General features: G+C 44.3%; 1 protein-coding gene across 1 annotated transcript; it reads right to left on the bottom strand.

Annotated features, from left to right (window-relative positions):
* Nucleotides 1–3: 3 nt before the first annotated feature.
* LOC123936304 (ubiquitin-like modifier-activating enzyme 1) lies at nt 4–12,279 on the bottom strand (the record flags this gene model as incomplete). The annotated part of the gene is made up of 18 exons (XM_045996931.1): nt 12,168–12,279; nt 10,425–10,541; nt 10,243–10,301; nt 9,973–10,141; nt 9,743–9,877; nt 8,638–8,744; nt 8,282–8,372; nt 8,038–8,170; nt 6,478–6,575; nt 6,248–6,394; nt 5,942–6,118; nt 5,709–5,813; nt 5,539–5,619; nt 4,994–5,149; nt 2,569–2,734; nt 2,259–2,455; nt 327–391; nt 4–103 (listed from the first exon to the last, which is right to left on the bottom strand). Coding segments are annotated over exons 2-18 (2,103 nt in total), but the record flags the coding sequence as incomplete, so codon positions are not given.
* Nucleotides 12,280–14,427: the final 2,148 nt, after the last annotated feature.

The following is a 14,427-nucleotide window of genomic DNA, read 5'->3' as shown; positions in this document are numbered from 1 at the left end:
GGTCTGTGGCCGCTGTAGTACCAAGCTACGCTGCACGGCTTCCAGCATTTCCAGGGGTTGGGTGCCTGCCAGGCGCAGTGTCCGTTCCACAAACTTGGAGTCTCTGACAGGAATCAGAGGAAAAATGGGCAAGATTACACAGAGGCCCCAGGAGTGGGCTCAACTACATGGAGAGCTGGCCCCGACTTTCCAGTGGCAGGAGGCCTATACATTCATTAATTGATTCAGAACATGTGGCTGGTGCTGAGCCATACAGTGGATACAGTATGCTCGGCTGGCGTGTATGTAGAGCAGAAGTGAGAGAACATTTGGACAGGATTACTCACGTGAGATACTGGTTGACATTTTCTGCTGCGTGCTTAAAGAGACCTTCAAACTCATCGCGAGCCCACTGCAGACAAAGCAAAGACATTACATGGGGCTGAGACACAAAATGCGCTTCTGTAGGCACTAAAAGACCATCCGCTTGGATGCCTGGGTGGCTCAGTCAGTTGAGCTTCTGCCTCTGGCTCAGGTCATGATTCCAGGGTCCTGGGATCAAGTCCCATACCAGGTTCTCTGCTCAGCGGAGCTTGCTTCTCCCTCTGCCTGCTCTCCCTCCCTCTGCCTGCTCTCTCTCTGGCAAATAAATAAATAAAATACATTTTAAAAAAAAAGACCATTAGTGAGTGAAGCAATTGGGAACAATATGGCTATCACAAGATAACTAAGGAAGAAAGCCCCTCAAAAGTGCCCCTCAAACTACAAAGTCCTACCCTCGCAATTTAAAAACCAATGGCCTTGATCTGGGCAGTGGTTACACAAAATATACATACACATATATATATAGATGTATATATATATATAGAAAACTTATTCTTAAGATAGGTACACCCTCCTCTAGATGTGGTGTGTTTCAAGATGAAAGAACAAAGCTCACACCAAAAATAATACATGAATGATCCATACAGGTCAGGGGGACTGGACATAAAATAAGATACAAATTTTGCCCTCTGCAAATTACAAGGTCAGTAAATACAGCCACTGGTGAAGTGATCTGTAACCTAGAGATCCAGGTTCAAAGGCCAGCTCAGCCACAGTGCTGTGGCATACAAGGTAATGCCTTTATCTATGTATCCTTATTCTGAAAACATATTCCGTAAATGAAGGATCTATAACTCATGGGTTGATATGTTGAAATGACTATACATGTACGTATGAAAAGCTTACTTAAAACAGTGCCCAAGTACTCACTAAATGGTAAATACTTTACAAACCCTTGAGAGAAGTACTTCTCTCCTCCCTTTTTTCACATAAGGAATCTGAGATGTGAGGAGGTTAAGTCCTTAAAGAGTCACATAGGGAATTTATTTTAAGAGCTTGTTTTATAGTCCTTCTGCATGGGCGGCAAGGCAATAGAGTAACATCTAATAAAGGTTACAGGTATGGACACACACAAACGCACATATATGTCTGCAAACATACACGTGTGTACATGTACATATGCATACACACAGGCTGAGATGGAGACACAGGTACACTGCAGTGAATATATCAGTTTAAATACATCCATGGTACAGTTATTGGTAACTGCTGGGTTGGAAGCAAGTAGGTGAAGCAAGTAGTTCTGTTTCTCCTTATCTTCCTCCTACTCCCATACTCTGAAATACGGTCTTTAAGGGCTGCATTAAGAATCATAACACATAATTAATACATAATACATAATTCATAATACAGTGGTCATCCTCGGGTTCAGAGAACAGTGGAATTTGAGTTAGGTTCTGGGTATTGGTTAAATAGGTATGTTTACTTTGTCCATTTAGACAATACGTACACTGTTGTGTATGTACGTTATAGACACAGAATCATCCTGACATGCCGATTCTTAAACATATGGTGTGCAACAGGAAGGGGAATCCAAAAGTGGGCTAAATATTACAAGTAATAAAGAACTAGCAGAGATAATGCTAAGAATTTAGTTTTTAGCCAGAATATAATCTGTTTATATAAGATCACACTTTCTTTTCTCAAATGGAAGTTCCGTAAAATACATTACATATTATATGAATACCCATCTCTGGGTCTACAAACTAAACATTTTTAAGTTAAATGAATCATTTAGTAAGGCTTAGACTGAAGGGTGTAAAACGAGAGAAAGAGATTTGAAGAAAAGGTACATGTTACACTGGCACTTACATCACCTGAATGACAAGTCAGGTGGCTGAGAGGCTGTTAGGTGCCTGTCCCTTCCACCTCTCCCTCCCTCCAAAAGTGATCACCTGCAGTGTGTGTTCGATGGCATTGGGGAAGTTCTTCAGTGTGCAGATAGGGATGGACTTCTCAGGAGGGTCCTGGCTGGAGCTGTACGACTCTGTCAGGAAGGGGATAACCACCTGCACGCTGCCCTTGGTGCCCAGTGTGCCTGACTCCAGCAGTGGTTTACGGTAGTACACACAGCGGCGGTCTACATACATGCCTGTGGGAAGACGACGCGGGGTGGTAACATTAGGATGGGACAGGAGGACAGATACACCCCCAAACACACACATACTACTCTGCCCTTGTCCTTAACCCCCTCCCCAAACTCACGAGCATCCATATTGTCCAGGGCGCTGGCAATACCATCAAGGTTCTGGAAGAAGCTGTCGTCATAGATATGCTCTGTGTCAGGGCCAACACGATTCTGATGGCTCATTACCCGGATGTACGGATTTATCTGGCGCACAGCTGCAGCAGCTGTTTCAGATTTCAGTTTCTGGGTAGGGGTGGAGGAGGAGCTGTCATTCATATGTTCACCCTATAAACCTTTAGAGAGTTGTTCTGACAACTGGTTTATCTAATGGTGGGCAAGATCTACACTCTGAGTTCAGTAGGCTCCCTTCTTTAGCAGCAGCCTGACAAGTGTCACATGGCTGAGGCTGTGACAAACAGGCCCGAGGGGGAGCAGAAAAGGAACAATAAACCAAGTAGGAGACAACGGATCAAGTATCTGCAACATTCACTGCTTTTGACTTAACAACATCCAGAACTGGGATGCCGTTACCCAGATAAAGCCAAGGTCCTTGTACAAATATAAACAGTATACTCTGAAAGCCCAAGTCAGTCAGGTCACATTCTTCTTTTGCTCAAAACCCTCCACTAGCTCCCACTTTCACTTAGGGTATGAATTGGCCCATATTACTTCTACAGCCTCATCTCCTACCATGGTCCCTTCTGAATGACCTCTCTGTTCCAATGAGCTATTATTCCAACATCAGAATTTTGCTCAGGCTGTTACCTTTACCCAACACATTGCTTCCTAAATTACTTTCTCATTCTCTATCATCCAAGTCTTGAGGAAATGCGACCCTTCCACTGAGGACTTCCTTTACCACACTGCAAACCACTCTCCATGGCACTTCCCTCTCATCCTGGTTTTTCATGTTTCATTGTACTTTGCACCATCTTAACATCAGCCATGTACTTGGCTATTGTAAATTACTGTTTATTGCATCCATCCTCAAAATAAGGATCTTAAGAAGAGCATCTTCTATGTGCGGCTACAGCTACAAGAATTCCCTGTGCTAGGAATTTAAACTACATCAAAAACTAATGACGTACTGTATGGTGACTAACATAGTTTATTTATTTTTAAAGATTTTATTATTTATTTATTTATTTGACAGAGAGAGAGATCACAAGTAGACAGAGAGGCAGGCAGAGAGAGAGAGGAGGAAGCAGGCTCCCTGCTGAGCAGAGAGCCCGATGTGGGACTCAATCCCAGGACCCTGAGATCATGACCTGAGCCGAAGGCAGCGGCTTAACCCACTGAGCCACCCAGGCGCCCCGTGACTAACATAATTTAAAAAGAAAATTTAAGGGCGCCTGGGTGGCTCAGTGGGTTAATCCTCTGCCTTCGGCTCAGGTCATGATCTCAGGGTCCTGGGATCGAGTCCGGCAATGGACTCTCTGCTCGGCAGGGAGCCTGCTTCCTCCTCTCTCTCTCTCTCTCTCTCTGCCTGCCTCTCTGCCTACTTGTCATAAATAAATAAAATCTTTTAAAAAAATTTAAACTGGTAAAATTTTGTTATTCGTTGATTTGAAAATGGAATGATTCCATTACACAGTAGAAATATAAATATGAAAAATGTTTTCCAATACAAAAACGTCAGTCACAAAATCCAAATTATATGTACATTTTTACGAATGTTTTAAGTTATGTAATCTCTTAGGAGGCAGCTGGATTCTCTTCTCTACCACATTTCAATCTGTTAAATGTATAACAGAGGAAATACTCAGTTTTACATAATATTTTAATAGCATTTTCAGATAACTGTTGATATTGAAAAAAAATCAAAACCTGAGAATAACAGTGTTTTAAAGTGGAGATGCAAGGTAAGATCTTCAATCTGTACCACTATCTACTGGTTTGATTTGCGCTTTGAATGGATCCTTAGGTACTGCTCTCTCTTGTACCATTCTGCATTTCTTCAGTTGGGAGGGGGGAGTTTCTGAGTTAGGGAAGTCTTCCTAAAGTACCATCGAAATTTTACCTGACAAAGTAAGAGTAAAATGTCAAATGATGTCTTGGTAGTCTTAAAACAATTATGACCTTGGGGACTTGATGAAAAGTGTTGTGGACCTCCAGTCTTTTCTCACTAGACAAAGGCAGAAAGCTCTCCTTTGCTATGTTATGCATTCCAAATATCTAGGGCAGTGCAGAATAGCAGGATGACAAAATGAAACAAAAGACTCTGAGTAGCCAGAAATAACACAGAAGACTTCTCATACTGATCCTCCAAGATTGAGGGAGGAAAAAAAAAGTGGGGGTATGTATAAAATGATGAATGAAATGTAAAGACATGGTAAGTATTCAATTATCTGCAGAAAGAATGAGTGGTAGAAAAAAAGAGAGAAGAGAAAAGCAGAAAGAAAAATAGAGACAAAAAGACCTAAGCTACTAAGATTAAGGACAAGAAATATAGGAGAAAAGAGAGAGAAGCAGCTCATCCAGTTACCAGGTGTAACTACTCACCGTGACATCCCAGGGCCGGAACAAAAACTGTCGATTGAGATTGGACTTCTCAATGGTATCCATGTCTGTAACAGTGATTGCCCCATTCTCCCCACAGCCTAGACCAATCATGGCAAAGTTCTTGAGGAGTTCACAGCCAATGGCCCCTGCACCTACCTGAGAGGTTGCCAAGAAGAGAGACACAAAGAGTGAAAGCAAAGCAAAGAAACCTGTTAGTCCTCACTTCCCCTGAAGATACTGAGAAAGGGTAAGGGGGTCCTGTATTACATATTCAAATCCTAGAGGATTTGAATGTTTTAAGTTATGTAATCTCTTAGGTGGCTAGAAATCCTAGAGGATTTCTTAGACTGTCATCTAAGAAAGAAGGCCCCGGATGGCAGAATAAAGGCACATTATCAGGCTTTCCTGTGTGTGAGGAAAATGGAGAAAGGGAGGAGATGAGGGCACAAAACCAATTACCCTCCCTTGTGAGGCAGGAGACTCTAGAAAAGATTGGCCAGAGGCAAGTAAAGATGACTTGGCTGGTCCACCATGGCATCACTCACCAAGAAGTAATTTTGCTTGCCCAGCTTCTCTTGCAGGTCTGAGCCAAATACAGCCACCTGCCCATCATAACGGTTCTGGCACTGTGTCACGTGAAGGGAGGAGGATCAGAGACGAGCTGCCTTGCAGAGACCCCAAATAATACGCTCCCCATGGGGACCCCCTCACATACCGGGCGACATCTGTCCTCTGTGAGGGCCTGCCTGTCCTCGGGGAGACACTCAAGTGCATCAAAGTACAGCCATTGCATAAGAGGCATAAACTTCCCAGAGCAGGCCTGAGGAGATGGTAAGAAATGGGAGGTCATCAGTGCTTAATGAAAATCGGACCCAGAAGGACAGCCAGGGATGGAATCAGGAGGGTACCTGGTCTGTGCTCAGCTCTGCCCTCTTTACCCACACTGACCTTCACAACTTCCTGGGCAGCCAAGCCCCCAATAAAGGCGTTTATGGGTGCCAGATCCCCAGCAGCCACATATGCGAGTTTTCTAATAAGGTCCTCATCCAGGGAGTCCTGCTGCACCACTGGCAGGGCTTGGGCATTCACAGCCTGGGCTAAGGCCACCAGAGCTGTAGCATCCTCCTGGAAAGGCAAACAGGGCCAAGAGAGGACCAGTCAGGCCAACTGTGGGAATGAGACAGAGAGACAGTAGATGGGAGAGCAGGTGAGGCTTTGGGCCAAAGATGCCGGCTGGCTTGCCCACTCATCTACCTCATTGTGGGGCCGAGGAGACCGGCCATGCTGAGCACAGAAGCGGTGCAGGGCCTGGAAGCCAATGTGCAGCTGACCAGGGCGAGGAAACTTGGCAAAATCCGTTATCACAAAGTCTGGCTCTGCCAGTGAGGCTAGCAAGGATTTCTGTGGAGAGTGGGATATCAGCACCAGAGAAGTGAAAATCCTAGAGGTATAGAACCCTACAGCCCACCTCCACACATACTTACAAAGCTGATCTTCTTAGGTACTTTAACCTGACTGACAATGCCTCCCCGGGTATACTCAGAGAAGCTGGAAGTGTCACAGATACTAAAGGTATAGGGACCTAAGGGAGGAAAAGAACGGAGTGTCTGTTACTTCAACCACCATTCCTCCTACCCCACCACAGAGAACCAACAGCACCATCAAAACAAGAATGAAAATCGATCTTGACCCAGTCTACGCTAAAACAAACTATTCAAAATACAACAGGGAGGGAAAACAAACAAACACAAAATAAGTCAAGTAGCTTAATATGCACCTAATTGGAGTTCTGGAAGTCGTAGAGGATGAGGAGAGAAGGGAAGGGACGGGAGGGATAGAAAGGGGAGGCAAGAAGAAGGAGTGATATTTTGAAAAAAATTGTGGCCAGTAATTTTCCAAACCCAATACAACTGTAAGCCGACAAATAACATAGTTAAATAAACCCAAACAAAAGAAATTGGAGAAAAATGCACTAAGGTACATTGTCATGATCACATACATTGTTAATCATCAGTGGTAGAGAAAAAGAGCACATGACATACATAAGGAACGAAGAAAAGAATGAAAGCATACTTCTGGTGGAAAATAATGGAAGCAAGACAATACAGCAACATCTTCTAAAAGAAAAGAAAAACTGTCAAATCAGAATTCCAATGTCCACATAAATGGCTTTCAAGAACATAGGCAAGTAAAGAACATTTAAATCTCTAAAACACTAAACGAATCACCACCAGCAAATCTCATGAGTACAACAAATGGTAAAGGACATCCCTCAGGTAGAAAGAAAACTATACTAGATGTAAAATCTGGATCGACAGAAAATAAAAAATGGATTTAAAAAAAACACAAAAAAACCTTATTTTCTTAATTCTTTCAAGTCCCTCTCTCTTTTTTTAAGATTTTCTTTATGTATTTGATAGAGAGAGAGATCAAAAGTAGGCAGAGAGCCAGGCAGAGAGAGGGGGGAAAGCAGAGTCCAATGGGGGCTCAATCCCAGGACTCTGAGATCATGACCTGAGCTGGGGGCAGAGGCTTAACCCTCTGAGCCACCCAGACGCCTCTCAACTCTCTTTAAAGCAATAGGTTTTAAATCCAAGCAAACGTATTGAGGAGTTTATGACAGAGAGAAAATACACATGGGGAACCAGGAACTGGGAATATTCTGTTGTAAGGCTTTTTTTTTTTTTTTTTTTTTTACATGAGGTGATAAAGTGTTACTTAGAGACTATACACTAAATATATATAAAGTTCTGTATTATAAATTCTAAGGCAAACAAGCAAAAAGAGATACAGTGAACAACTAAGCAGGAAATAAAATCAAACACTAGTGGCATAAGCTTGCCTCTATAGTTCAGCTCACATCTATTTGGTAAGGTCCCAAGGACACATCTCTCCTAAATGTTAGCTCAGGTTTCGAAAGGCATCTCTTCTTGGCCTTTGGTCTAATTCATGCTACAGTTGTGTGTCACATTTTGGCCTCTCAATCAGCCCACGGCACTCCCTTTGGTTCAGGCAATCATTTCTTGTGCCCAGCCCTGACATACCCAGGACTTGGATCTCCATGGGGTAGGTGTCATTGAGTTCATCCATGCCCTGGACTTCTGTGAAGGAGACAAAGTCACCGCTCTCAAATCCATGCCGGGCCTCATCTAGGCAGGTGACAACACCTGGGCTATCCTAGTTCAAAGAAAAGTAAGCCTCAGGGGTAGGCTCCGGGTACCATGAGGAGACAGGGAGAATTACTGCTGCCCACCTTCCTGCCAGAACCCTTGGGGTGGATCTCCTTACCTTTGTAACCATAGATACCATAGCACTGAGAGGCTGCTCCCCATTGGAATCTGTAAGGATCATTTCCTCTCCAAAGTCACAGAACAACTGCCTGTAGGAGACAACAGGGCTAGAGCCCAAAACCTGTGCATCCAGGTACTCTATGAGCCCTTCAAGATGCAGTGAGTAGCTGCTAAGCAAACTCAGCCCCTTTCTTCTGGCGATGAGACGGCACTCATGCCAAATAAGGAAAGCTAAATATACAAAATCAAAACCTAGGCTTGGGTTGGCTGGGAGAAGTATGAGTTCAGTGGGAGCAAAAGGATCTTGCCTGGGCCTGGCAGGTGCTTGGGAGAAAGTGAGAGGCAGGCACTCACCCAAACAGGCCACGTGTGTCTGCCACGACCAGCTTGATTCCATGGCCATGACAGAACTCACCCACCTGCAGCTGGTCCTCCAAGGGAGTGTTGGTGAGGACCACCACCTATACAGAGAAGGAGGCTCAGACACAAGGCTTGGCAGTGGGGTGCAGGAGAGTTAAGAAAATAAAGGAGAAACGCGGACTGGGGTGGGTGAAGTGTCACGCAGTCCAGCACTGGTGGGGTGTCAGGAATGTAAACTTTGCTGGCTCAGTCTTCTTCTATTTATAAAGTATCTATCTGTGTCACGCTCAGTGAGAGCAAGCTCACTGATGGGAAACAGGATTCCCCAGACTCAGATAAGAAAGGTAAAGAGGTCCTGAAAAGACCAACAAACTCTTTTATTTGACAAACACAAAACCCTGCCTTCCCACCACCTAACAGTATCAGGGGAGACAAAAATGAATCATACTCTGGTCCCAAAGTCCAAGTTTATGCCCCCATATTCCACCCTCAATTGCTTCAATTCAAAAATAAATAAAATACCTGCTCAGATCTGGTCTGTGGGGATTTGTGTCTGTTGTTCCCTAGTCCTACACCAGGAATTTCACTATCCATTTCCTCTGGGAAACCCTACACAAGTATATCAGTACCCACAGTCCCCTCTTTCCAGTCTAGCTGTTTAACAAACACACATTTGGAACTTCCATTGTGCCAACTGCTCTTCTAAGTATTTAACCATCACAAAAACTTTGAAGTCATTATTGCTATTATTTCCATTCTACAGATACAAAAATAAAGGCAGATAAACTAAGTATCTTGTTCACTGCCAGGCAACGGCAAGAGCGAGATACCCACCCACCAAGGTATTTTGCTTCAGAGTTCAGTGTTCACAAACACTGCATCACAGAATTTGGCCATTCCTTCCCTTCTGAAAAGCTGTGAGATCCACCCACCCCGCCCCCCCCACCGGACAGTATCCAGGATCTAATTCCTGCCTACATCTCTGAGGCTCCCCCCATGAAACCTAAACACTGGGACAGTCTATTTAGTAACTCCTCAAATGACCAAGCAGAAACAGAATCTGGGAAAATTAGGCAAGAAGCACGATGCAGCAAGGTACCTGGAAACCACTAAGGAAGTCCTCAGTGAGGGTACCAGTAAAAGCGGTGACTGGCACATAGCTGTTGAGCTCAGCAAGGCGGGGCTGTGATACCTCAGCCCGGTTTTTACCAATGTCCTCCTCCCGCAGGTAGAACTACAACAGGGTATAGGAAGAGAAGTAAATGCAAAGCTCAAGGGGGGGGTGGTATCTTGGCAAAGGTAGTAAAGGAGCCAGGAAGAGGAAGGTACCTGGGAGGAGAGGTCAGCCCATTGGGCAGTGCCCTGGTCGTGCAGGGTGACAGCTTTGACCCCACCAAGGATGATATTCTTGGCAATTTCCACCCCTAGGCCCCGGAGGCCTGATACCAGTACACTGGATGACTGGAGATGCTTCATTGCCTCATGGCCAAGCACATACCTGCCAGGTTGGGAGAGAGTCTGGGTCAGGACTTGACGGAATCAATACCATCTTTTCTGTGCCCCTTCCCACTCCACATCCCCATACTTAGCCAGACTTACAGCTGTCGGGAGTAAAGACCCTCATCTATGTCTGTTTCCCTCTCTTTTTTTGGCATTCCCTAGGAATGAAGAGGGGAAAACACGTTCCGGGGCTTAGCAAGAAAGGAACTTAAATAGTTAACAAACTGCACTCTCTTACACCCTGCACCCCACCTATGAGTCTTTAAGGAGAAGATACTCACGTTGGTCGGTCCCGAGGGCACGTTAAACATTGCTGAACAGGTAGAAGGGCAATCACAACTTGGTTTTGGATCAGGCCCAGGCACACAGCGATTCTTGGAGAGTGGCGAGCTGGACATCTGAAAGAAAAGGGCTAGAGGTGAGCCCTCTGTGGTGGGTAGCCTTTCTTGTTGGTGGCAAGTTTGGAGGAGGGAAGGCCTTAACTACTAGCAGCGCTTTTTAAAGAAGAGAAAGATAAAGAAGAGATGCTACATGTTGGGGTTGCTGTGAGGAAGTGAAAAGAGGAGGTTAAGCTCAGATGCAGCTGCAGGGTGGATGGTAAGAGAGTGCCAGTTTAACTCTTTAAGCTCCATTCCTGCTAACCTCTGGAATGCCTCCCTCACTTCCCATTCCAAGGGAATGCAAAAAAAAAAAAAAAAAAGAAAGAAAGAAAGAAAGACAGACAGACAAGACGGTTCAGGCCGAAAGGACTGAGAAGAGGCTCGCTAGAATCTGAAGTTCTCTGGTCAGTCGGTAACTCTGAGCGCACACAGTCAGTAGATGCTGGGAGAGCACTCTACTCTGGTGGAAATCATGGGGAAGGGGATATCTGATAATGGTAAGGAATCCCACGAAGCAGAAAGCAGAAGGTGAGGGCACCTGAGGGAACACCTGAAAGGCTCTCAGGGAAGACTACAATGTGTGACGTGGAGTCAAGGGACACTGAGTGAAGCTACGGCAGCTGTTGACTTTTGAATTCACAGACAGGCCTCGGATGAGGCTGGGAAGACTTGTACCGGACAGAGGTGGTTAGGACCCAAATCGATAGGGGCAGATACTTATGGAAGTGAGGGCGGCACTGGGAGAATCCTCTGATGGAGGACAGCTTTGTGCAAACAGTTCCTGTGTGATGTTCGCCAGTGACGAGGCTCGCAGGGAAGATAGATCAGGGTTATCTGGAAAGAATGCTGGGACCACAAAGAAAGAGACTCTTCAAAAGTAGATACGGAGGGCTTGTCACTGAAGGGCAATGCGGGGCCCAAAGGAGTTTCTCATGGAAGAGGCTAAGGTCTTGAGGAGTTAGGGGAGGTGGGCCATTAATTACAAATGCTGGGTCTAGAAGGGGATGCAGAAAGAAAGACGTCTTTAGGACTGGGTAGTGAAGTCGAACGTAGAAACAAAGCAACAAATATCTGAATAGAAACGCTGGATCCGGAGGATCTCTGGCAGAAGAAGCTATGATGAGAGATGTGAGGAAGAAGTCTCTGACAGAGCGCCAGGCCTAGATGCTCTGCATAGTCTGGTCCGTGTTTTTAGCTTTGCAAGGTGACCAGGAAGACGATGTCAGCAAGCGATGGGCCGTCTGAAAACAAAGTTCCTCAAAAACCTTTTCTGGGGGAAATGGAAGTCAAATAGAACTTCCGAGACCACGGTCTGGTCCCCTTGGAGGCTGTGAGAAGTGCTGGCAGACGAATGGATAATTTTGGTTTAAAATCCTTGATGGCATATGTTCGCTAGGTACGTTCAAACTGCTGACTTTAGCCGCTCTGTCTGCAAAGGAATGAGATTTGTGCCTAGGTACGTTTGACCTGAAACTTACTTAAAAGCTGGTACGGGGCCTTGGGAAACACTAGGTCACATTCTTAAAAACAAACGTGGGGCCCGCCCCAGGATCAGCCCATAGGCTGCCGCCACAGAGACCCAGCTCAGGCCCCAGCAAAGTCCCAGAGCATCACGCCCCGGGCCAGGGAGGCGCCTTCACTGACCCTTAGTTACCAGCGCTGCGTCCACGGATCGCCCCGCCGCCCACTCCTCACGCAGCCAAAGCAAGCCCAGCAGCCGCCCTCCTTGTCCTCCTCCGTCCCCGCGGACTGGCTAGCGGAGAGTCACACTGCCACAGCCTTCCCCCTCTCCTGGCAGTCCCTTCCACGAACGAGGCCTCCTTTACCTCAACCGCCGAAACAAGATGGCAGCCGCGGAGCCCGAGGTTGAAAAGAGTCGTTTGGTGCTACTCCCGTCGCGCCTCATTGTGAATCACGTATGACGTCAGCAGCCTTTGTGCGACTCATTACGCCGCCGGCTGTGGGCAGGAGGAGCGCCACTCCGTCTGGTGGCTGCCTCGGGTAAAATGGGTATAAGTTAGTATACACATAATTCCGGCACTGAAAAGCTCATGGAAAATAGCAAAGTTCACGTAAAGCTCCCGTGTTTTGCTCACGCTCACGAATTATGCATGGCACTGTGTAACACAGAAGTCAGGTCAAGTCCGCGCCGAAAAACGGACCGAGCAAGCAGGCGACAAACTGAAGCCGTGATAAAGGTTCCCACAATGACTCGTAGGTTTTGAGCCATGGAATTTAAGCCTTTACAATTTCAAATCCGCTGTCAGAACAGACCGATTTCCACTCCAACCCCTGAACTGCACACTTGACTACAGACCAGTGCCTCACTTTCCCCTTCTGAGCAACTGTGATAACAACATCCGTCACTTTACCTCAGTATGAGTCATGAAGTTTGAAATAGTACGTATGTGAAAACATAATAAAATGAAAAGAACGTTGTTACCTAAAAACTTTACAACGTCGCCTTATACCATGAAACGTTACTTTTATATTTATTTATGTAAAACTCAGTTTTTTCATGCTAACAAAGATTATTTATGGTGAGGATGTACCCAGTCATCTCAGAAACCTTCGCTTCTAGGCATTGTGTCATTATAAGGCCTTGAAACACGCTTTCTGAGGGATACTGGAAAGCAAAGTGATCAATGTTATCAGTGCCCATTAAACAAGAAACACAGATGCTAACTAGATCATCAAAGGCACCAGGATGTGACAAAACTCAAGGCACATGTTAAGCACCCAATGCATTTCTGATGAATAATAATAAATGTCATATTGACTGATTGCTACAAGATGGCAAACCCTGTATCGAAAATATATTTCCATTAAGGACCTTAGGGAATCATTTGATGAAATTAACCCTAAAAACCATCTTGCCCGGCCCCCTTTCCTGTGGAAATTTTGATTAACAAGGCAATCTCTTTATCTGTCATAGATCTATTCAAATTTTCTGTTTAAAAAAAAAGTTTCCAGTGGCTTGTGTTTTTCTAGTAATTTGGATATTTTATCTACGTTAAGAAATCTGTGGACATTTTGATTTCTATTTTCCTGACAATGAGTGATGTAGAGCATCTCTTCATGTGTCTGTTGGATATCTATGTATCTTCTTTGGGGGAAAAAAAAAGTCTATTCAGATTCTCTGCTATTTTTTTGTTGTTGTTATTGACCTGATTAGTGATGATATATTTAGTGATTTTTATATATTTTGGATATTAAACTCATATCAGATTTTTAAAAAGTAATTTGTGGACATATAAGTATACCTAGTATAGTCTTTTAATTTTTTTTCAGTAAAGTTCCTAGTGATGTCCTTATTCCTTCTGGTTTTAGTAATGGAGTCATCTCTATTTTTTCCCCTTTTCGTCTAACCTAATGTTTGTCAGTTTTGTTAACTTTTTTAAAGACCCAACTTTTGACTTTTGTTGATTTTCTCTGCTCTGTTTACTCTCTCTAATTTTTATTTACATCTTAGCCTTTGTTATTCTCCTCTTTTTCTTTTTTTTTTCTTTTTTAATCTCTTTTTGTCTTGTGGTTATAATTTCTTACTCCTAGTTTCTTGAGATGTGAGTTTGGGTAATTGATTTGAGATCTTTTTTCCTCATGTGGGCGTTTACAGCTACAATTTTTTTTTTTTTTTTGAAACTGCTTTTGTTGCACCCCATGCTGTTTTACATATTGTGTTTTCATTTTCATTTATTTCAAGGTATTTTCTAATTTCCCTTGTGTATTCTTTTTTGGCCCACTGAGTATTTAAGGATGGGTTGTTTCATTTACACATATTTCTAAATTTCCAGAATTTCCTTCCATTACTGATTCTAGATTCATTCCATTGTGGCGAGAGAACATATTTGCTATGATTTCAATCCATTTAAATTATTGAAATTTATGTATGATCTAGCATATG

The sequence above is a fragment of the Meles meles genome, unplaced genomic scaffold (genome assembly GCF_922984935.1).
Source record: "Meles meles unplaced genomic scaffold, mMelMel3.1 paternal haplotype, whole genome shotgun sequence".
In the NCBI taxonomy this organism is placed as follows: Eukaryota; Metazoa; Chordata; class Mammalia; order Carnivora; family Mustelidae; genus Meles; species Meles meles.
The sequence above is the reverse complement of the archived record's forward strand: the minus strand, read 5'-3'. Positions and strand labels throughout refer to the sequence as shown.